General features: G+C 36.9%; 1 protein-coding gene across 12 annotated transcripts in view; it reads left to right on the forward strand.

Annotated features, from left to right (window-relative positions):
• ST7 (suppression of tumorigenicity 7) overlaps nucleotides 1-24,040 on the forward strand; it is a 249,393-nt gene that overhangs the window by 141,074 nt on the left and 84,279 nt on the right. For 10 of the 12 annotated variants that reach the window (XR_004628663.1, XR_004628664.1, XM_034670994.1 and 7 more), the window contains exons 4-9: nucleotides 4,450-4,504; nucleotides 5,368-5,483; nucleotides 7,086-7,161; nucleotides 9,332-9,400; nucleotides 11,319-11,473; nucleotides 13,642-13,739. Coding sequence is in view for 10 of the 12 variants with exons in the window: in XM_034670994.1 (XP_034526885.1) it covers nucleotides 4,450-4,504; nucleotides 5,368-5,483; nucleotides 7,086-7,161; nucleotides 9,332-9,400; nucleotides 11,319-11,473; nucleotides 13,642-13,739 (569 nt within the window). In the remaining 2 variants the exon portion in view is untranslated. The remainder of the gene's footprint in view (nucleotides 1-4,449; nucleotides 4,505-5,367; nucleotides 5,484-7,085; nucleotides 7,162-9,331; nucleotides 9,401-11,318; nucleotides 11,474-13,641; nucleotides 13,740-24,040) is intronic. The other 2 variants (XM_034670988.1, XM_034670983.1) reach the window with 1 other exon arrangement.

Raw genomic sequence — 24,040 nt, forward strand, 5'->3', positions numbered from 1 at the left:
TTATACCTATTCTCATTCTGTAGAATTTGAGGGAATAACATATTTGTTGTGTTGAAAGCTACCTACATGTTACTTTGTGCCTTTTCTACTACTAATTCTTTCAAAATAATTATTTCAAAGGTTATGAAAACAGCTAAAGCTTAATTACTTAAGAAAATGGATATTGTTACTCTTAACGATTATTTAAGAATGACTTATATGAAATAGAGCATTGGATATTCATTTCTGATGTATCAAAGCTAATAAATAAATGGCAGAATCATATGTTAGACATTGACTGGCTTGGGCTTAATCTTGATTGTCATAATACATCTGATGAAACTTTTTCTAGGGCCCTTTTCTGTTGTACTTTGGAACTATAATGTTTAAAAGTATTGTTTAAAAGTGCCTAACATTTCCCCAGAGGAGTCTTCAAAACTCTTTTTCTAGTGGAAAATTTAATTGATAAAGTCATAGGATTTTTGAAATATGATGTTGCAGTGTAATGGGTCTGTTGCGTATAGTGGGTGGTTGTTGGTCAGTCTGGACACAAGCCCTTAATCCCATTTACTATGAGCTGTGGGGAAATTATATAGCTTTTCTATGCTTTACTCATCTGTAAAAAGGGCCTACTATAGGCCCCTCACTAGTGTATGCAAGGAATATAGATGACTTGAGGTTTAAAACCTCTTAGAAAGGCTCAGTGAAAATCAGACTTATAGCTATGACAAAAGTTGCTATTGCTGCTGTTTGTAATAATAGTATTACCATCATTATTAGATTTTAGACTCTGGGAAGAGGTGGTAACTTTTTAGTATAACAAATCTTCCTAGGCTATGAATTAATAATTTATATATTTGAAGGCCCTAGAAGTGAAGATTTTATGTATATATATATATATATATATATATATATATATATATATATATATATATTTATTTATTTTTAGGAAAGAAAGATTCTCAGAGTCAAATGAGTTGGATGTAGAGTAATATTTTCTTCCATGTGAATAAAAGCTCTGTGACTTTGGAGCCTCTTGTTTTTTCTGAGAATTAAGTTCTGTTTTTCTTTGGGGACCGTGACAAAGAGAAAGTCTGTGATTCTGTCAGTGCATTATTCTTCTATAGAGCTTCTTCAGTTGGATGCCCTTTTTATTTTTCTACCAAGGCTATAAGCTCCTCTTTTTTTCCCCCTAATTACCCAGGGTCTAGCCCTAGGACTAATGCAGAATAGTCATTCTACATATGTTTAAACCACACAGTCCTGTGAATGGTGGCAAGGGCATTCTAGAGGAGTGACTGGGTACAAAAGGCATGAAATAACTCACTGGGATAGCAAGATTAGTAGGGAATGCTGAGAGGGAAGGCTGAAGACAAGATTGGAGCTTGATTTTAGAAATTCTTGATGGCAGTAAGCATTATTTTTTTTTAGTTCTTTGTCTCCCACATAAAAACGTATAATCAGCCTATTATCACAAAGGGGGGAATCTATTCTGCAGACTTGGGGAACTAAACAAGTACTATTCCAATATTTATTGCTTCTCTTCCTCTTGAGCTGCATTCTTGCATGCATGCTGCGGTCTGGATATTTCTGTCAGCACTTGTAGATAGAGACTCTTCTGTGGGCTGCTACAGATGGAACCATAGACAGTATGTTGATTGTATTGGGGCATATTTTTAATTGGACTGTTAATGTCAGAAGCCCTTGATGGAGTCCCTGTCAATTTTTAGGTCTTCTAAAGGGCACTGAAATTGTTGATATTAACAACTTTCCGTTTGGAGGTAAAATTTTGATTCTGATTTAAATAAAGAATTTATTCCTCAAAGACACGAGTAAGATAAGAAACTGGACCTCATATGGAAGAACTTTTACCCCCTGGATATATCTGAGTTGAACTTTTTGACTTAAATCTTCACATTCTAATACATTTGACATTTACAACCGCTGTCCCTATCACAAAACCATCAGGCAGTCTGATATTTATGGCTTATGTACTCTCGAGTAATTCCAGACTGAGAGAGTCTTTGTAGTAGGGGTAAGATTATGAAACAAAGTAGCAAAGAAGAAATTAACATATCTGTGACCTAATTTGAGATAAAACTTTGATGCGTTCATATTCAACCTCTAGTTGCTTATTTCTTTAAAAAAATTATTCCAGTTTTGCACCAGTTTGAAGGATATAGCTAATGAAGACATTTCTTAAGTAGTTCTATAGCACATATTCTTTCTCATTCAGAATATTTTACATCTGTTACAGTTCCTTAGATCCTCATTTCTAAGTCAGGGATAGTTAAAGAAACTGAATACAGACCGCATATATGACACTAATATTAGCAGTGATTTTTTTTTAAAGTTCAGTTTTCTGTTACAAGACACAAAAACATTTCAAAATGTTTGCGGCACCCCCTGCTGGCTATGTTGTGGCACTTCCTAAATGAAGATTGCATCTTTAGATACTGCTCCAAAATACTTTAGGTATATATACCGTTTCCCTTTGCAGTCATTTTTATTTAGAAATAATTTCATTTGTATCCAATGTATAATAGAGTTGAAATTTTAATTGAAGGCATTTTGCTTTATAATTTGTCAATTGATATTTGAGCAGTGCTTGTCCTTCTAGGCAAATAGAATAATGTATTCACTGGAGACAAATTATTTGCCATAACCTTTTTACTAATATTTCAGATGAAATTTAGTGGAGCAGGGGTGTCTTCTCAAATGCTTCTGTTTTCTTGCAAACAATGCCACCACGAGCATCCTTTGTACATAAATATGTGTACATGTTTGTTACATGCTAAATACTAACCTTGCAATATTCATAAAACTTTAAGAAAAGCACTTTGGATCTTGAAAGACATCCTCTGAGGAGATGGTGGAAATGATGAGGACCTAAGAGTTATAATAGCCTTAAATACAGTAATCATGGTGGTTTGGCTCACTGGTGTGATTCAAGCCGTGATCTGGAGTTCATTAGTGACCCCTCTAAGGACCTTTACATCTGGGAAAAAAGTAATTATTTAAGAAAAGCGTAATTTTCTAGTTAGTGCCATATGAAGTGACAGCCATTGAGTTTTAGTTTCTCAGGAACAAAATTCAAAGATGCTAAACTAACTGAGCAAAGATCATTTCCTAAATGTCGAGTTAAGCTAAGTGTCAGAAAATGTAGCAGCATTGTTTATAAACATTGAACAAATTTTAGGTGGGCTTCAGCCCTAATTCAAAGATAAATTTATCTTCTTTAAATGAAAATATGTCTTCCTGTTATATGTATACCCTTTGTTCACTATTTTAACAAGAATGTATTGAGATTACACACAGCTTTTCCGTCGTGTTTTATGTTCTTCATTTTCATGCTGTATTATAATAGATACTTTGCTTGTTTGTTTTCCCCATTGAGTGCTCAGTGCTCGTTGGATAGATGCATGGGTGGATGGGTGGATGGGTGGAAGGATGGATGTCGCATATAGTAGGACTGAGAATCTTAATGAGTTGCCCATGGCCTTTAATGTTCTTTTGATTTCTGCAATAATTGTTCACTTTTTCATGTATATGTCTTTGGGTGTGTTTTTTTGTGGACTACACACACAGAGATATTTTAAGTACTGTTAACTGATTTTATTTTCTAATAAAACATTATTCATTCAAAGACATGCATTCTGAATCAGTAGAAAGTCTTAATCATAGGCTGTTTAAAAAGAATTGTAGCTTATTAGTCACACACTTATAAGATAGCCTTAAAAATTAATGATTGACTTTACTAAGTCCTATGGTTCTAAATTTCTGCAGTCGTTGTATGAGAAAGTTGTATAAGCTATTAGTATATGCTTGAATTTTAACATTAGTATAGTGATTAATACATGTATCTATATAAGTAAATAGTGTTAATGCTTTTAAAAGAATATATTGTCACAGTATTTCTCCCTAAAATACTAAGCTTATTGATTTTCTTATTACTACTTTATGGCAATGTAAAAGTCATCTGGTGACTGTCACAAGATCAGGATTAACAAAGACCCTAAATAAAAACCTAGGGCACTTGCACGTTATACTCTAGAGCTTACGTTAGGCCTACTTAGGAGTTATTTTAAGATATATTTTAGAAAGTATTAATAGAAAGTAGTTGTACTTCTACCTCTACCTTCTACCTGTAATTTTAGAAGTAAACTCATAGAATTTGTTTAGACCTCTTAATGACTACTGAAGTTATAAACTAGCTGATTTTGGCCTATACCTTGATTTAGCAAATGAGGAAGCTTATGCCTAGAAAGATTAGGGGAAACTTTCCAAAGTCCTGGTGCCTGAGCTATGTTTCCTGATTAACCACTCAGAGTTTTTCCATGTTGCTTCCCATATAGAGGATAGAGAATAAAATTATCTTATCAAATGTCCAGGAAGGGTGGTTTGCTAAATTAATTAGCTTGTAGTATCTCTGGACTATGTGTAACATTTTCATATTTCTCTTTGCTGCAGAATGCAAAGTATGGCGAAATCCACTAAATTTATTTAGGGGTGCTGAATATAATCGGTAAGCATTTTGACAGCTTGGGAAACAAATGGGTCTAGTTCAGAGAGTAAAGACAGCAGCAAATGTTTTTGCTGGTTCATTTAGGGGTCATTGTAACAGTCTGGGTAGTGCTTCTATTTTTTTTTTAAAGGTTTTATTTATTTGACAGAGAGAGAGAGAGAGAGACAGCCAGAGAGAGAGGGAACACAAGCAGGGGGAGTGGGAGAGGAAGAAGCAGGCTCCCAGCAGAGGAGCCTGATGTGGGGCTCGATCCCAGGACTCCGGGATCATGCCCTGAGCCGAAGGCAGACGCTCAACGACTGAGGCCACCCAGGCGCCCCAGTGCTTCTATTTTTTGATACAATCCTCAAATGTTTTGATTTTTCTGTTTTATAAATATTTTTGGGATTGGAACTGGGATTATATATATATAATCATGTGTAGTTTTTAGAAATTTTCTATTACAATTATTTGTTTCATTATGCATTATGCAATCAAACTATTTTGAAGCTTACCTAGAACATGCTTATGAAGATGTCACAGAAGTTATGTTGGAATTTAATTTTGCAGAGTAATTAGGCATATCAGAATTTTCATGGCTTTTGAGATATGTCTATTCATGATATAATTAGGGAGAGTTTTCATTAGCTAGTGCTAGTAAAATTTTTAGACGAAAATATAGAGGAAAATGTTTGCTTCTTTCCTGCTGATATACTTCCTAAAGGGAGAACAGGATGTTTAAAAAAATTTTTTTTTCATTCATTGGCAAAGCTGTTTTAGTATTTCAGTTAATGTTTTATAGTTCAACTCCTATGCAGCTTAATATTTTGTAGGTCTTGCTTTCTTCTCTCAAAGTGTCTGACCATCTATGTCCCCTTTACCAGGTATACTTGGGTGACAGGACGAGAGCCTTTGACTTACTATGACATGAATCTCTCTGCCCAAGACCACCAGACATTCTTCACTTGTGACTCAGACCACCTGCGTCCTGCAGATGCAAGTATGGACAATCTTTTAGATAGTTGCTGAGTGGGAGAGTTTTTTGGTTTAAGTACGAAGGTTACTATTTTGGAATATCTGCTCTACAAAAACCCCAATGTATAAAATATTAAATGGGAGACTGACAAGTAGAACCCAGAATTCTGATACTTAAATACAAGATTTATCACAATGAAGTATCAATGTAGAAACATGTCTTCTTGTTATAATTTAAAATGCCATTTAGAAAAATATACTGATATAGGATTTACATATTTTGAAGAAATATAAATCTTATATGAAGCTAATTAAATCCTTGGTTGAGGTAGAATGAAGGGTCATGTATCTTTGGTGATATTATAATTAGAAATTGGGATTCAGTGAATCCAAATGATAAATGAATATATTGTAGTGTTCTATATGCCTATTTATAGGTTCACTAGCATTGAATGGGGGCATGGCCTTATCTACTGGAATCCATATTTGTTTTCCATCCTAGAAAAGGCTTTGTTTGGCATGCATTTCACATTGTATGAGATCCAAATAATTCCACTGATAATTTTTTAAATCGCCAAACTTAAATAGGTGAAAAAAATCTTTAAAAAGAGGAATATGTACATGTGCCTAGAAACTAACTTAGAATATACATATTTATCGTTGCTCCTTTTGCAACAATAAATTGATTGTTGCTCTTTTTTAAAAGGTACTCTTTGCCATGGTGGAACATCATAGTCCAATAAATATTCTAGGCATTGAACTTTCCACAATATATACAAAAACTGTTCTGGTATATAAAAACTGTGTTTGCAGCAAACTTTGGGAACAGATAGGCATGTTAAGCAAAAGGCTAAAGCACTTTTTTTTCTGATCCAACTCCTAACTCTTCAAATGGTTTTATTAAAAAAAAGTTTTTATTATGTTCAGTTTGCCGCTGTATAGTACATCATTAGTTTTTGATGAGTGTTCAATGATTCATTAGTTGAGTATAACACCCAGTGCTCTTCAAAACGTTTGAAAATGTCCTAATACCCAGAGCCTATAGAGTTTGGGAAAATGATCAATAGAAATTATTGATTGTGTCTAAGTAGAAGGAAGAGATTAGTAGCAATGTCACCTCGAAAGGGGTAAAATAATATATGTTTCTTAACAACAGATGACACTAATGAGCAAAAGAAATATTAAATCTCTTTTGGAATGTCTTTTCCTTTCTTGATTAAGAAACCTTAATCAGTGTGGTGGGCATAGCATAACATGTAGACTTGAAGAATCACTATGTTATATACTTGAAAATACTGTAACGTGTGTCAATTCATACTTCAGTAAAAAAAAGAAATCTTAATCAAGATTAAGTCTCTAAAATTATAGACCATGGATTAATCTATAAGATTTAGATCTGTAATTTTATGAGCACAACAAAGGTTTGATATTTATCAACTGAAGAACAATGGAATAGCGAATTAGAGTATTTATTTGTGTGACTTTGGAGATTTGGGCTGAGTTTCTTGGTAAATGAAATACTGTCTTGTATTCAAGCTGAAAACTATTAATTTAACTATTGTCCCGTGTTGAGTCTTCCAAATTATTTGTACTGATGGACTTGGTTTTTTCTCTTTTTCTAAAATAGTAATGCAGAAAGCCTGGAGAGAGAGAAACCCACAAGCTAGAATTTCTGCAGCTCATGAAGCCTTAGAGATAAACGAGTAAGTGGGGAAAAATCTTGCTTTTAAAAAGGAAATCTCATCCTTTGCCATTAATAGGATACTTAAATTAAATTATGCATTTGAACTTGAAGATTGTTTTGGGGGTTATTAATTTTGTCAAAAAAATTTTTTTTGTGAAGGACAGTCATGTGATGGAGGTTTTAGTCATTTTAGAGAGCAATTCAGTGGTTTTGCTATGACCCTAACTTAAATAGCTTCCAAGGGCTAGTCCAAGGCTTCCAAGCCCTTTAAGGACTATCTGTGGGATACTGTAAGGATATAAAATAAATACAGTTTCTTTACGTATCTAAAACATTACTGACAGGGAGATTTTTTTCAGATGTAGAGTACTCATCTGTGCCATCACCTTTTTTAGGTAGAGCTTCTGCTTGTGGGGAAAAGATAACAAAAACATAAGGTGAAAAAAATTAAACTTTAAAAGTGGATCAAGAGAAAGATAAGAGGAAATGCTGTCATTAGTGTTGTCAAACATGCTGTGGGTTACCAAGGAAGGCTGGGAAATATCTTCTGGAGATCTCAGAAAATGGGAAAGATTCTTAAAATTGGAGTCATAAAATCTCAGGGTTGGCAGAGACCTTAAAGGTCATTTAACTCAACCACCCATCTGGTGCTTGAATCACCTCGACACTCTCCCTGCCAAGTGGTCATTGTTAAACTATTTTATGATTTTTTTGAAGAAGGTTACAGAATCTTCTTCGGAGGTCTTAGAAAAAAAGATTCACTTGAGAGTTGGAAATCCTGCCATTGTAACCTGTTGATCTATTTGGTTTCTGATTCTGTCATACAACATATTTATTTTCCAGTTTCTTGTCATCTACAAATTTGATATGCCTGCCTTCTGTGTGTCATCCATGTTTCTGATAAAAAAATGTCAGGATCAGGGACAGATCCCTGTGACATGACATATACAAACTACCCTCCAGGTTCATGTCTTCATGACTCATCATCCTTTGGTATTGTTCAACCAAGTACTAAGCCACCCAAGTTACACTGTGATTCAACTCATATTTCTGCGTTTTGATCTTAAGAATGCCAGTTGTAGCTGTGGATCTTTATTGTATAGTAAATTCTTTAAAGTAAATTAAGCTAGCATAACCTGATTTATGTATTTTTAGTGAATTTAAGCTAGCTTCTAGTGTTCACTACTTTCTTTTAAAAATGCTTGGAAACCATCCCTTTAATAATCCATTAGAATATCTTTCCAAATCACTGTTCTGTAGTTTGGGAAGTCTGCCCTCTTCCCTTTTTGAACATTTTTACTGCATTTGTCATCTCATCTTCTAGCACATGTCCATTCTTTGTGATTCCTTAACTATCCACAGAGAGCACTTCCATGGGCTGCCTGCCTACGGGGTCTGTTGGCTTCCTGGGATTTGCCCATCCCAGTACAGTAATTCATTTAGAAGAGATCAGTTATTTGCTATCTTACATCTTTTTACCCACGTTAGAGTTTAATTTCTTCTCCCCTTTTCAGCCCGAAAATCATGCTCCTTGATAGAGAAGCCAGGAAAAAAAAGTAGGAGTTAGAGAGTGTTGCTTTCTCTTTATTATCTGCTACTACTAACTACAAAGTTTTCTTGTTTTGATGTGGTTGTTGTGTTGTTTGTCTTTTTTGCTTATTTATTTTTGTTATGGTTGTAGAGAAATGGGGGTGGTAATAGGGCTTTAAACATAATAGGGAATAGATGATTGTCTTTGGCGTTTTGTTGTGTCTTTATTTTGCTTTGCAAGCTTCAGCTAATTTGGAGTTTTAGCTCTCCTGACATTATTCTTATTAGCTCATTCCACTCTCTTGTAGTCCTTCATCACATGCCCTCTTTCCATCTTTTTTTACATGTCCTTTAAGAATCTGACCTTGTGAGAGATCTCTGTGCAGCCATATTGGTTACTTAATTGTCACCCCTCTTTTCTTCCTGAGAGGCTCATTTGTGACTGTGGTTACAGCTGGACATTTGGAAACTGCCCGACCCTCTTAAACCATTTTTTTCCTTCAGAGTCTCATGCCATTGTATCATACCTCTTTTCTTTGAAGTTTTTGAAGTCCACCTTTCCCTCTTTGATTACCCTGAACTCCAAAATGACATAGTAACTCTCTCTGAATGTTCCTATCAATTTTCATTTCACCAACTATTTTTTTCTTCTTGGTCAGAATTAGGTCCAGAGTTGAAGTTCCCCTAATTGCTTCCTCTACCATCTGGGAGATAAAATTGTTACCAAAGTAAGTCAAGAACCTGTCGGGTGCCCTACTTCTAACCAAATGAGACTTCTTCTAGCAGATATCTGGATGGTTGACACCCCCATCACCATACTTTCTTGCTTCTGTCTGTGTATTGTGTTGTGACAAGGATGCATCATCTCTATCTTCCATCGAGCTGAGCCGTTGTTCTGTACTCCCCAACCATTAGCACTTCTATTGCTCTTTCTCCTTCACTCACAAGCTCTTAGCATGTTTCTACCCCAGACTCATGACTTTCCACGTAGATATATGTTTTCTTGGCTAGTAGTGCTACTCTGCCTCTCCTCCTAAGAATTTTATTTGCAATATAAATAAATAAAGCAAGCAACTTGCCCCCACCTGTCTTTTGAATTCCCAGCCCACCAACTATAATCTTATAGCTAATTTCTCTGATACTGTATCCACCACTCAGTATTATAATCTCAGTTTTCACTTCATTACCCTTGACCCATATTTATATGTCAGCATCTGAAGCCTTAAGTAGTGCTTCTTGATGCCTGTCCCGTTATTTTCTCCAGTGAATCGCTGGGCAGTTTCAGCATCATTATTGTTCTTTCTAAGTCCTATATCTGCTGCCCTCCATAGTAATTGGTTTTACAGCATTTTTCTGGGCATTTTTTCTCCCTACTGCACCACATTCTGTTTAAAGCCCCATTGATCAGTCCTACATGAAATCAGAGGGATTGACCAAAGAACTGACAAGACCCCTCCTCAAGGCTAAGATTTAAATAGTCACCCCAAACCTCCCCTTGGCTGTGGTTCAGCTTCCTTTTCCTAGCTGTGCTGTTGCAGTTTATGAATGGTAAAAGTAAAATTTGGTTTCACTTGCTGTTTATTTTCTCTCTTGTGGTCTGACGGAGGTTCTGATAAGTAGGGAAATGACCACAAGAGAGGCAATGGGGAAGAAGGAAAGCAGAGGGATCTGTGCAGATGGGGCCTGTGTGGTCTGCTCCGGCCTCACGTTTCCTATCACATTCCCTGTCTTTGGCAGTCGGGTTGTTCTGATACGATGGGGAAGGTTGAAATTTCCAAGAGCTCCCCTTGTTTGTTAGTTAACTGCTTATCCTTTCCGGCTTCCTAGCTTAGAGGTTGTTGAAAGGTTTAAATGAGACGATATATGTTAAGTGCCTGGTACAGTGCTTACTACATACTGAGCAACAGGTGGTGGTAGCTATTACTGTTAAAGGCGTGAGATTGAACTCTTGTTCCCTGCTGAGGCTGAATCAGATTTTGAGCTCTTCAGAAATAACACTACCTGTGGGTTCTTCTAGTGTTCTTCTCTGACCCAGAAAATCAGTGCTGACTGTAATGAGATGTTGAAGCGCTGTTGTTTTAATGAGTAATTGATCCGATTTAATGAACTTCTCATTCTGAAGAAATCCTTAGATTTCAGAGAATCCATGTTTAGGGAATAGAAGGAAATTTATCTGTAGGATCTCTAACTTTGCGAGCTGGCAGGAGATCTTTCCCAACAGCTGTTGTCATTGCCATCATCAGTTGACACTGACGGAGTATGTACCCCATGCCGGCTACTGTACTGAGCACTTCACATGCATCACCTTACTTAACCTTCGCAACAACACTGTGAACAAATCGATTCCATGTTGTGCTCCATCAGGGAGGCAGAGTAATAACTTGCCCAAAGTGACACACTAATAAGGGGCAAAGTCCATTTGTGAGCCCCACGCTCCTAACACCACACATCCTACCTTTCAAGCTAAAATATAGACATTTCTTTTGTGTCATTTTTTTGTGCCAACAACTACAAACCAGGGGTGCATGAACCAGTTGGCCACTCTGCATGTTTCGGCATAACTCCTTGCCCTTCTGCATGTACTCCTACAGCTGTGACAGCGTCCTTGGATTTGTAATTGATGGTGGCTATTATCTGAATGGACAGGTGTGCAACTGCATATATTCTCTTGGCTGAAGAGGAAGCAACAACCATTGCGGAAGCAGAAAAACTGTTCAAGCAGGCCCTGAAGGCCGGAGATGGCTGTTACCGGCGTTCTCAGCAGCTACAGCATCACGGATCCCAGTATGAAGCCCAGCATAGTAAGGTTTTCTCCAGGCTGACATGTTGGGGGTCAGAACTGTAGTGGGATTAATCAGAACAAATGTTCAGGCCAGTTCAAAATATGAGTCTCATAGATGAGAATAAATACTAGTTTTTGCCTTTCTATTAATTTTTTTCCTTCCCATAAGAGTGCAGTACATAATTCACTTATAGCTTCATTGCTGTTTCACATTGATTTTCAGGTTCTCTTTCCTAGTCGTTAGATCCTTAACGCTAGAAATTAATGGTCATAACCTTTAATGGTAACCTTTTTTTTCTCCTCAGAATTCTTATATGTTTCTGTTTATTAGTTGTTTCTCTGCCCCATAACTTAAGGCCTACTTGGGAAACTTAAATTTATGTTAACATGATCAAAGTTTTTCTCTTATGAGCCTTCTACAGCATTGGCTGAAATAGGACAACTAAGAATATTGCATTTACTGGTGATTATCTCAGTACTTAGCGCATTGGTATTGGCTTCCAGAGATAAAAAGCTATGAGTTCCTAACTGTTTATCTTTTTTATATTAAAAATAGTGGGTGCTTTTACTTAAGATAACTCTTTAAAATGAGGTCTTTCACTGTAGTACACGAAACTGAGGGTCAGTGATATTTTGAGGGAAGAGTATAAAAATAAGATAACAAAATCGCTTCTGGAATTCCTGGAGCTGCTGACTTGTCAGTTTTTTGGTTGTTTAAATAGAAATTTGATCACTCTTTCATCATCCATTCAGACTTTAGGTTGTTTCCTTAAGGTGGAATTTCTCACCTCATTTTCCCCTCTTGCATCTTGGAGAGTAGGATTGCATCTCCTTCATATTTGAGATTATAAAATTAAATTTTAGTACTCAACTTGGATTTGGTGCAGAGAATGAGTGCGTTAGTCCTTATGACTAGGGTACAGCAAGATCTTTGATCTTTATGTGTATACATGAATATGTCCACACAACACAATAATACATGAGTTTTTATTTGCATTCTGCAGTAAGTATGTATGTTAATCAAGTCTCTAATCACATCTGTATCTTGCTTCTTTTCAAAAAATTGTGACAATGAATTTTGAAGGCGTTTGTATAGTAATGTCTATTTTGTGAACTAAATGAGAATTAACACATAAAATTACATTATCTATAACATAACTTAAGAAATTTTCTTTATTTCTTCTTCTGTAAATTAAATCCTTTCAACCTGTTGCCTAATTCTATCCAAAAAATATAATCACATCTTTAAAATAATTTGTAGGCACTTGGCAGATTTTCAGCACACATCTTGTTCTCATTGTTTAAAACTTGAAATGTTAGGACTTTGGTCTTAACATCTTTTAATAGCTGCATATTATACATGTACTTAATCTATAACAGGTGTGTCATATTTTTCTAAAACATGGTAATTTTATTGAGGATTAAATGCATGCATGTTCTCACTGGTCTAGAAACATATCCAAAAAGACATATAATTAAATAAAACATTAAGATGAGAAGTTGTTAATGTACTTTTTAAGAGCCATTTTAGTGACTATTATTATAACTAGTTAGCTTGTCAGTGCTTTCTCTAACACTAGGGTAGTTTTCATTTTGTTGCGTATTCTATTGTCATATCTGGAATGTGTTATATTGCCATCTAAAATAGACTGCTTTGGGGACCTGGAGATGATTATGATGTCACTAGTGTTAGGGAAAGAATAATATAAAACAGAAGTTCAAGATGAGGCTTCTCCAGACTTAATGTCAAGAAGGAAAAAAAATAGTTCATCAAGATGCAACCTGAGATTCACCTCTTTGCATCTCCACTAAAAGCATGCAGACTTGAAGAATATGGAATTCTTGCTTGTAAACCACATTCAATGTGGGTATGTTCATTTTCCCAGCACTTTGTAGCAGATGATTTTATTTATCAAGTATTCAACATCCTAACTGAAAAGCATGGATTAAGTAATCAGTCACATGATGTGACCTTTGGAAATCTAAGTACTTTGACTACACTGTATGCATTTTACTATTAGCGAAGTTGTTAGTGCTCCTGGCAGTAAGAAAAAGCCAAAGGAGCACTCTCTTCTCTCTGAGGTTTTCCTTTAAGGGCGTGGCAAATGGGCCTCTGTATTTTTTTCTTGCTGCTCAGCTGAAAGCTTTTGTATTTTTAAATTTTGGTATTTTATATTTCCTTCTCAGGACGAGATACCAATGTCTTGGTCTACATCAAAAGAAGGCTAGCAATGTGTGCCAGAAGACTCGGGAGGACCAGGGAAGCAGTGAAAATGATGAGAGATGTGAGTTTGAATTTGTGTTTGGGAACAGTAGCAATGTACTTGACTTAGAGAAGGAGGAGCCAACTGAATGGCCATAACAGAGAGCGCCAGTGAGGGTGTTCCATGGGTGCTGGAGCCGGCCAGTCTGGGATTCAGCTCTAACGCTCAGTGTATTGGATGAGTGATCTTGGGCAAGTGACTCAATTGCTCTGTGCCTGCTTCCCCATCTTTAAAATGGGAATAGATAACAAGAACTTTAACAATAACAATATTAATAACAAAAGCAATTATACTTAGAATTGTGAAGATTAAATGAGATAATACATGCAAAGCTGTCCATAGAGTGACTGATATATTAAGGAAATTTCAATACATGTCCTTATTATTAAACCTCTGGAGCTATAGCCAGAAGCCAAGAATGAGATCAGCCGTTTTAGCCGACTGACTTTTTTTGTGCATATTGGTGTTAGGAAGATTTGAATAAACTATGGGTCTAATTGCTACTCTCAAATGTAATAATAGTATGATCTAATCTGATTGAAGTCATTTCAAGCATTTTCCTAGATTCTTGAATCAGAATATTTTATTAGTAGAAGTCAACATAAGAAGAGAGGAAATAGGTAAGAGTTTTAAAAGGAGAGAACCAAGAGAGATTATTATTCAATAATCAAAACAGTAGTTTTAAGGGAAATGGGTAGAGGAACTTTACTTCCACATTTTCAAAAATAAGAAATACTTTTTCATAAAGAAACTGACACCAGTGGGAATTGTATTTATAAACCATTTTCTTTTTAAAGACAATTTCAGAAGACTTTTGCAAACATTTCATGCCTCTCCTGTCTTCCTGAAGTCAGGAGACACAGGTAACTACCCCTTATAAAAATGAAGGAATCAAGGGGCAAGATAACAGTGGGTTTGAGAACAGGGCTATGTAAACCTAGTGAGCCTTTTGTCGGTTTATCTTTGGAAAGGCAGTTATTCATACAAATTCCCAGTTACTCTGGGGTGGGGGGAGTTGTGTGCTGCACGCCAGGCCTACCCCTAGTTACTTCTGGAAGTTGGCAGCATAAGGTGGAGATCTGAGTGAGATCCGTGCCTTGGTCAGGCTCCTCCATTAAGCAGCAGGATAGCCCCCAGACCTGAGGAGAGGAACGAGAGGGGGGAGATTCCAAGGTAATTCTGTTTGACTGAAGGTGATAGATGCTTCATGGGCAAAGCCACTGCAAACGGGATGTCCCAGGATTAAATTCTTTAGGTTGAGGGAAGAATTTAAAGAATGTTTGTTATACAGTATAAGTGCTAATTTTTATAAAAGGAGGGTTCTGTAGAGACATGAACTTGCTCTAAAAGCTTTTTAAGTTGCAGAAATTCCATCTTTTGGTCTAGTGAAGAAACTCTACCAGTCAGTCCCTTTGTCTCTGAAAGAGCTGAGAATTTTATGAAGGATGGAATATTTATCTTAAACTGGCCCAGGCACATTCAGCCTTTAGCAAGGTGTTTTAAATTTATCTCCTCTTCTTAACCTTAGTAAGCCTGGGACAGGCATGCATGGAGGAGCAGATTTTGGGGATTTTCTTTATTATGTGCTTAAGTGACTTCATAGGAGAAACAAACTGGGGTGATTTCAATTCCAGTTTTTTTCTTTCAGTCTCATTCTGATGATCATCAGTTTTAGTATATGTATGTACAGTTTCATGTGATTAAAACCGATGCAGCTATGCTATGGTTTGACTTTTATTTAACATTGTTTTATATTATACAATTCCATTTATTGACTTAGCCCAAATATAGATGTTGGGGGAAAATCAGGGATGCAGTGGAATAAATGCTGGGCAGAGAATAACAAAGCCTAGATGTGAATTTCAGCTTTGCTCTTCACTAGCTCCATGACCCAGGGCAACTTTCTTCCTTTATAGGCTTTTCATTTGTCTTCTGTAAATTGTGGTTAGTGATTCTTACCTAAAATGGTAATTGATGGAGCAGTGGGGAGAATGAAATAAAATAATATGAACACACTTGGCATATGGTAGACATGGTTGCATTTTTTCCCCTATTTTTTCTCCATTATGTAAGTATGATGTAATTTGCTTGACCATTCCCCTGGTGGACATTTTGGGATATTTCTGATTTTTTTTTTCCTTGAATGAATCAATCAGTAACTCAAGCAATCTCTTTCTCTCTCTCTCTCTATATATATATACTCACACACATCGATTTATATATATGTGTATCTGTATTTATATATGTGTTTCTTGGATTACTTTCCTTAAAAAATTCTGTTATAGGGGCCCCTGGGTGGCTCAGTTATTAAGCATCTGCCTTCGGCTCAGGTTATGATCCCAGGGTCCTGGGATTGAGCCCCGCATTGGGCTCTCTGCTCAGCGGAAAGCCTCCTTCTCCCTCTCCCACTCTGCCTGTTTGTGTTACCTCTCTCGCTGTATCTCTCTCTGTCAAATAAATAAAATCTTAAAAAAAAAATCTGTTATATTAGTGGAATACCAATACATGTTGCCTTTTGACTGGGTTTATAGATATGGGCCCTACTCTTGTAACAGTCCTGTGACAGACACTGTTAGACATTGTGGAGATGTGTTTTGAAGAGAAATATGCATGGTGCTCTTTTCTTTACAAACTCCTGGCACCCAAATGGAGGAGCGGAGGTTGAAGACCCCTATGTCTGTTGAAGCTGCAGCTGGTCTCAGCCTTGTGGGAGACAATTGATGGTCAGGCCTGATTCCTCTCAGGTCAGGGGTTATACGTAAATGGGAACTTCAATGGGGGGGAGGGTTACTCCTTTAATAACAGACACATAAACCATCTTGCTGCAAAGGTTCCTCTGATAAAACAGCACACCGGATTCCAGGCAGCCTGCTGATAAGGCATTGAGGCAGAAGGATCTAATTTCTCATTAAGACACAGCAATCCTATCCCATATGCATTGGTTGAAACTTTCCTAGAGCAGATTTTAAGGTGGAACTAGAAATGATAGAGTCAGAATGCCTTGCATGTAGAAAGTAGACTCTGAAGAACAATTCTCTGGGAATCCCTTAAGGAAGGGAAAACTGTTAATTGGTGAGATAGCCTGAAAGAGAATGAATGGGAATTCTGGGAAGGCCAACTCTAGATGATTATTGATCTAATAAAATATTGATACTATAAGTAAATATTGATGAAGTAAGAACATGTAAGCTCCTTAAAGTCAAGATTCAGGGCTTCTAATTTTAAAAGCAAACATTAATATAAAAAAATAAAAGCAACACATTGATTATTTTGAATTCCCAAGATGTTTTTTCAAAAAACTCACTTTAATTAGCTTCATTTTGCAGTGAAGAATATGGAGCACTTTATTGGAAGAATGTTTTGACAGTGGGTAGAACTAAGAGCATGCTGGCTTTTGAATTTTACTATATGATATTATTTATTATTCAGAAGGAAAAGAGTTGCATTTTCTGCTTAAGTTGAAAGAAAAGTCTTTTTGCTTGTTCTCATTTTAATCTTGCCTCTTTAACATTTGATATAGGACACAATTTTTTCTTTCTTTTTAACTTTTCCTATTTTGCTAACCTCAACTTTTTGTTTGTTTGTTTGTTTTTTCCCCTAGTTTTCCTGGCCCTATTTGAGTAGATTTGGAATGGAATTCATAAGGTTCACTGTTTGGTCTGGGAGCCATACCCTGTCAGAACTGGTATAGAGAAACTGGTATGGAAGGGGTTGCTTGCCCATATGAAAGAACCTCAGAGCTCCTCTTGCCCCAGGTCATTTGGTCTAGGGTAGGGCTCCTCAGTCTCCATTTTATTGACATTTTAGGCCGTGTAAGTCTTTGTTGTGGGTGTCCTTTGCATTGTACAGTATTTAGCAGCATCCCTGGCCTCTACCCACTAGATACCAGGAGCAATCTGCCCCCTTGTTGCTCTCTAATGTGACAACTAAAAATATCTCTAGATATCTCCTGGCGGGGGGTGCAAAATCATTCCCCATTAAGAACCACTGACTTGGAGAATCCTAAAGCAGGTAGATCTGTTTGGGGGCAGACATTCGGTTTCTATTCAGTCTTATTTGTTGGTAGTCTGAGCTTCTACTACTGTGAACATAGTGTTCTAAAGCATCTCTAGAATTGATCAGTTCCTGGGACCAGGCTGGTTTGAGAGGCTGTTTGTCTTAGATGCAGTTCTCTGAAGAGATACCCTGGGGCATGAAGAGTAAATGAACTTGAAGATTTTGGTAGGGTCGTCGTGGTTGGAGACATGAGAGAAAGAGGAGAATGTGAAGGCCTGATGTGTAGTGGTCTTCCCTGCTCCTTGTGCATACTTCCCGGGCACTATTTGCCACTTTTCCCTAAAATCTACAGCTCTTTTGAAAGTTGACCAGAGACTCTCAGATTTTATCACCGTTTCCCCTCTCTTTTGTAGTTTTCTGCAGACCTCTCTGTCATTCTCCCTTGTTCTTCTTTCACTCTTTCTCTCTCCAACACTGCCTCCATCAATATCCTGGCCTCTCATTTGACACAGATCATACAACCTTCTTGAAACATTTTATTTACTTGATTTTAGGAGGCCATGCTCCCTTAGTTCTCCTAAAATGTCACAGTCTGTAAGAAAGTATACCACAAACTAAGTGGCTTAAACAACAGAAATGAATTCTCTCACAATCGTGAGGGTCAGAAGTCTGAAATCAAGGTGTGGGCAGGGTCATACTCCCTCTGAAGGTCCTAGGAAAGTGTCCTTTCTTGCTGACCATCCTTGGCATTCCTTGACTTGTAGGCATATCACTCCAGTCTCTGCCTCATGTGGCATTCTTTCTCCTTGTTTATCTATGTCTTTGTGGTCAAATTTCCATCTTCACATAAGGACACCAATCATGTTGGATTTAAAATTAGATATATGACCTCATCCTAATTTGATACATCCACAAAGACCCTATTTCCAAATAAAGTCACATTCACGGAAACCAGGGGTTAGGACTTCAAAATTTCTTTTTGGAGGACATAGTTCAATCCACAATACCAGGTCATATAGAAAAGCAAAATATAGGTATTCTGTATATACTTTCATTCTCCCTAAAAATGGGGTAGACATGGGGAAATGTGGATATCAAAGAAAAAATCCAACCACCTAAAATTTGAGCTTGAAACAAACCTGTGACTTGTTTATTACCATGTGTATACATTTGCTTGGGAAGTGGTAACATTTATTTTTAAACTAATGTAAATTAAAATGAGTTCTATTTAGAAAATTATTGTAGATGTTCATTACGTATCCCTTTTAGGTCATTAGAGGTATCCTATGGTGTGAGCAATTGACCTTTGAGGATTAATTTAACAGCATTAATAGTAAGAGGATGCCCTTTAGATGATTTTTGAAGAGTAGCACTTCTGTTGAAAGCATGCTTTAGAAAATATACACCTCTGGGACTAATCAAAGCCTTTGGAGCATTAAGGCCTGTTGATTTGCATTTTTGCCTATTTATGTTCCTGAAGAAAAACCTTCATGAAATCAATGATCTCTAAAAGAGAACTAATATGCCGTTCCCAAGTTGTTTTAAAATTTCATTTTAGGGAATATTCTGCAACAGAAATTCTATTTTTATTGCATTGATAGAAAAAAATCTTGCTAGGAGGAAAACTTTAAATGACTATTTTGGGAGTTAATTTCTATTCCCTTTTATCATTTTCCTCATTCTTAAATTCTGGTTTTGCTCCTTTTTTTTGTCTTTCTATTCCACAGGACACATTATTTCCCTCTTATCAATTATCCCTCTTTTTTTTTTCCTTAAAATTGTCGTGAATTATTATGGATAACTTGGCTGATGAATAAATTTAGAAGATGTTCAGTTGATTGTTGAAAGAAGTAAAAATGACCTAAAAGGGATAACGTTATGTGGGGGGTGGCAGGGGAAGAGTCGTATGTGGGGGGTGGCAGGGGATGAGTTGTATTTTAATACCTTTAGGCGACCAAGTATTACTTGAACACAGTTGCTTTCAAGCTCTTAAGATAACCAGACGGACCATTGAACTACAGACAAAGTATACAGTGAAATATGTTCATTTCTAGTAAGTGTGCCTGTGGTGATTATTGGCATGTTTCTAGATTCTATCTTTGCTATACTTACAAATCAAGAAAAAGTGAAACTTGGAAGCAAATGCTGTCAATAATAACTCACTGATCTTCCAAGTTAGACTTTATATGAAACCTTGCTTTTTGTCATGATTTGTTTTTCTGGATTTGCCTGCAATGTTGTTTAAGTTGACCTATTTAGTAAATTATTGGCAATTAGTGATTTACAAAGAAAGGAAAAGTGTTTAATTAATAAGAACAAAAATGGATTTGTTAATCATTGATTTACCTACTTGCATCAGTAAGGATGGATCGTGGTTTAATCAGCATTGGACTCTATTCACTATAGAAACAGCAGGTGGTAAGTAGTCCCTGATGCAGATGAGAATTTTGTCTAGAAATACTGTTATTTTATTAGCTATTATCATTTTCACAAAAGTCTTACTTGGGACATAATAAATACATGACTGATATGTTAACTGTCACTATCAGGATTTTTCAAATGCTGGGCCCACGTTTTTTGGTGTGATGAGTAGTATTCACTGCTGAGTAAAGCCTTCAATATATATGGCTGGCCCATGAGCAGTTCCAGACGTGTCAGTGCCTGTCATCTGGGAGATCGATTTCATTTCCCTCCTCTAGATTTCTCTTCTTGACCTCCTCTCCCAGGCGTTGATCTTCTGGTTCTGCTTTACAACTGTCTCCAACCAGTTCTTCTCTTGGATTCCTGTTCTTCTGCATTTCACCTTCCTAGGACTCAATCCTGGTTCTGTTCAGTGGCTCCATTCATGCCCACTGTTTCTCTGGTTCCACACCTTCTCTCTCTCTTTTTACCCTACAACCTTGATTTTAGTCTTGCTATACCCAGGCTGTACTAAACCACTCATCCTTTCATTCATTCAATGAAAATTTATTGAACCTCCATTTCATGTCAGGTATCGGTGAAAAAACAAAGACCCCTGACCTTATGCAGTTTACATTCTAGCAGAGAGAAAAGACAAAAAAACAAACCAAAACAAAACAAAAAACAAAAAAATAACCCCAGTAAGTGTGTATTTTTGTAATATATTAAAAATTGATAAATGCTGGTGGAAAACAATGTAGAGCAGGATAAAGAAGATTAGGAAAGCTAGTGGGCGGAGAATGAGGTAGCCATGGAAGTCAGATTTAATAGGATGATCTGGTGTGTGTCATTTTACACACCTGATCATCCTATTTAAAAAAGATGATATTTTAGCAAAGACTGAAGGAGGTGCAGAATTTAGTCATGTGATATATGCTCAAAGGCTGTGAGGCAGGAGTATGCAAAAGAGTCCTGGGTGGATAGAACAGAGTAGTCCCAGGGAAGGCGGGTGGGTTACAGATCATGTAGGGTTTGTGGAGTGTAGTAAGCTTTTACTCTGGCTGAAATGGGGAGCTTTGCAAGGTTTTGAGCAGAGGCATGACAAGGCCATTTTTAATTTTTACAGGCTGCTGTGTGGCAAGGGAGAAACAGGGAGGTCAATCAGAAGGCTCTTCTATTAATCTTGAGGAGAGACAGTGGTAACTCAGGCCAGAGCAGTAGCAGAGCAGGTGGTGAGAAGTGGTCAGTTTCTAGATATATCTTGAATGTATGGCCAACAGTATTTGTTAATTGATTAATATGCACTGTGAGAAAAAGTGAAGGGTGGTCCTAAGGATTTTGTCTTGGAATGAGAAGAGTTTCTTTAAGATGTGGAAGTCTGCAGATAGAACAGTTTTGGGGGAGTGGAGAGGAAGTTTAGGAAGGTTAGTTTTGAACATGTTATATTTGAGAGAACACATACTCATTTTTATCTTAAATAATTGCTTCTTGATCTTTTTGTGGACCATGGCAAATTTTTGCTTTGTTGAGGTGAGGAAACCGTTAAGACAAAGTAATGGGACATCTGGGTTTGATGGAATCCCTTCTAAAATATAGTTGGTGAAGAACTCCCATTATAGTGCCATTCATTTTTAGAATGCCCTCAAGATAAAAATTAATTGCAGAGAAACCTTGACCATAACAATCTTGTAAAATATATAATATAGTGGCATGTGTATGTGTAATTTACATGTCTGTAGATTCCTGTTTCTTACCATTTTCACTGAATACTGTTTTTCAGGTCTATCCATTTTTGCTCTATGTACCTCTTATATATAGTTTGTAGTTTCTAACTGCTGCATCATATTCTATATTATGCTCTTAATCTATTTTACCTAACTTTTCCCCCAGGTTGCCTCCAACCTTCCATTATCCCAACAGTACTGCAGTGAACATCCATATAGACATGTGGGAAGCTTTCAATAGGGTGTATACCCAAGAGTGGGATTGCTGGTTGTTACAGCATATACATATTTGATACTGATAATGCCCTGCCAGTGCATTCTTCAGAATGGCTGCCTATGACTGTTTAACTTCTCATCAGTAATACATGACTGTGCCCTTATATCTCAATACTAGGCTGTTTTAAGCACTATATATGTTATATATTATTTCAAATTTATTTATTTATTTACTTATTTTAAAACTTTTGTTTATTTATTAGAGAGAGAGAGCGCAAGAGAGCACAAGCAGCGGGAGCTGCAAAGGGAGAAGGAGAAGCAGACTCCCTGCTGAGCAGGGAGTCTGATGGGGTTTCTCTCCCAGGACCCTGGGATCATGACCAGAGCTGAAGGCAAGATGCTTAACCAACTGAGCCACCCAGGCACCCCAGTTCCAAATTTTATAATCAAGTTTTCCTTGACTTTTTGATGGACCATTTGGATCTGTAAACTCTTTGCCAAATACTGTCTTTATTGTAGAGTTTTGTACCTTTGATTGGTATGTTTTTCCTATTTGTGTTTATTGTCATTATTTTGTTTTGAGTTATTTTTGCTGTTTTTCATGTTTTGTATCTGTCATACTTTCTCTCTTCCTTTCTTCTCTTCCACTGAATGGATCTGCTGTTTATTTTTATTTTTTTTTATTAATTTTATTTTATTATATTATGTTAATCACCATACAGTACATCCCCTGATTCTGATGTAAAGTTTGACTTCATTAGTTGCGTATAACACCCAGTGCACCATGCAATACGTGCCCTCCTTACTACCCACCACCAGTCCATCCCCTTCCCCCACCCCCTCCCCTCTGAAGTCCCCAGTTTGTTTCCCATAGTCCATAGTCTCTCATGTTTCATTCCCCCTTCTGATTACCCCCCTTTTCTTTATCCCTTTCTTCCCCTACCGATCATCCTAGTTCTTATGTTCCATAGATGAGAGAAATCATATGATAATTGTCTTTCTCTGCTTGACTTATTTCACTTAGCATTATCTCCTCCAGTGCCGTCCATGTTGCAGCAAATGTTGAGAATTCGTTCTTTCTGATAGCTGAGTAATATTCCATTGTATATATGGACCACAGCTTCTTAATCCAGTCATCTGTTGAAGGGCATCTCGGCTCCTTCCATGATTTGGCTATTGTGGACAATGCAGCTATGAACATTGGGGTGCATATGGCCCTTCTCTTTACTACGTCTGTATCTTTGGGGTAAACACCCAGTAGTGCAATGGCTGGGTCATAGGGTAGTTCAATTTTTAACTTTTTAAGGGACCTCCACACTGTTTTCCAGAGTGGCTGTACCAACTTGCATTCCCACCAACAATGTAGGAGGGATCCCCTTTCTCCACATCCTCTCCAACAATTGTTGTTTCTTGCCTTGTCTATCTTTGCCATTCTAACTGGCGTAAGGTGGTATCTCAGTGTGGTTTTGATTTGAATTTCCCTGATGGCTAATGATTTTGAACATTTTTTCATGTGTCTGTTAGCCATTTGTATGTCTTCATTGGAAAAGTGTCTGTTCATATCTTCTGCCCATTTTATGATTTGTTTATTTGTTTCTCGTGTATTGAGTTTGAGAAGTTCTTTGTAGATCTTGGATACCAGTCCTTTATCTGTGGTGTCCTTTGCAAATATATTCTCCCATTCCGTGGGCTGTCTCTTAGTTTTTTTGACTGTTTCCTTGGCTGTGCAGAAGCTCTTTATCCTGATAAAGTCCCATAAGTTCATTTTATCTTTTATTTCTCTTGCCTTTGGAGATGTGTCGTGAAAAAGGTTGCTCTGGCCGATGTCATAGAAGTTGTTGCCTATGTTCTCCTCTAGAATTTTGATGGATTCCTGTCTCACATTGAGGTCTTTCATCCATTTGGAGTTTATTTTTGTGTATGGTGTGAGAGAGTGGTCAAGTTTCATTCTTTTGCATGTAGCTGTCCAATTTTCCCAGCACCATT

This window comes from Ailuropoda melanoleuca, chromosome 1 (assembly GCF_002007445.2).
Source record: "Ailuropoda melanoleuca isolate Jingjing chromosome 1, ASM200744v2, whole genome shotgun sequence".
Lineage (NCBI taxonomy): Eukaryota > Metazoa > Chordata > Mammalia > Carnivora > Ursidae > Ailuropoda > Ailuropoda melanoleuca.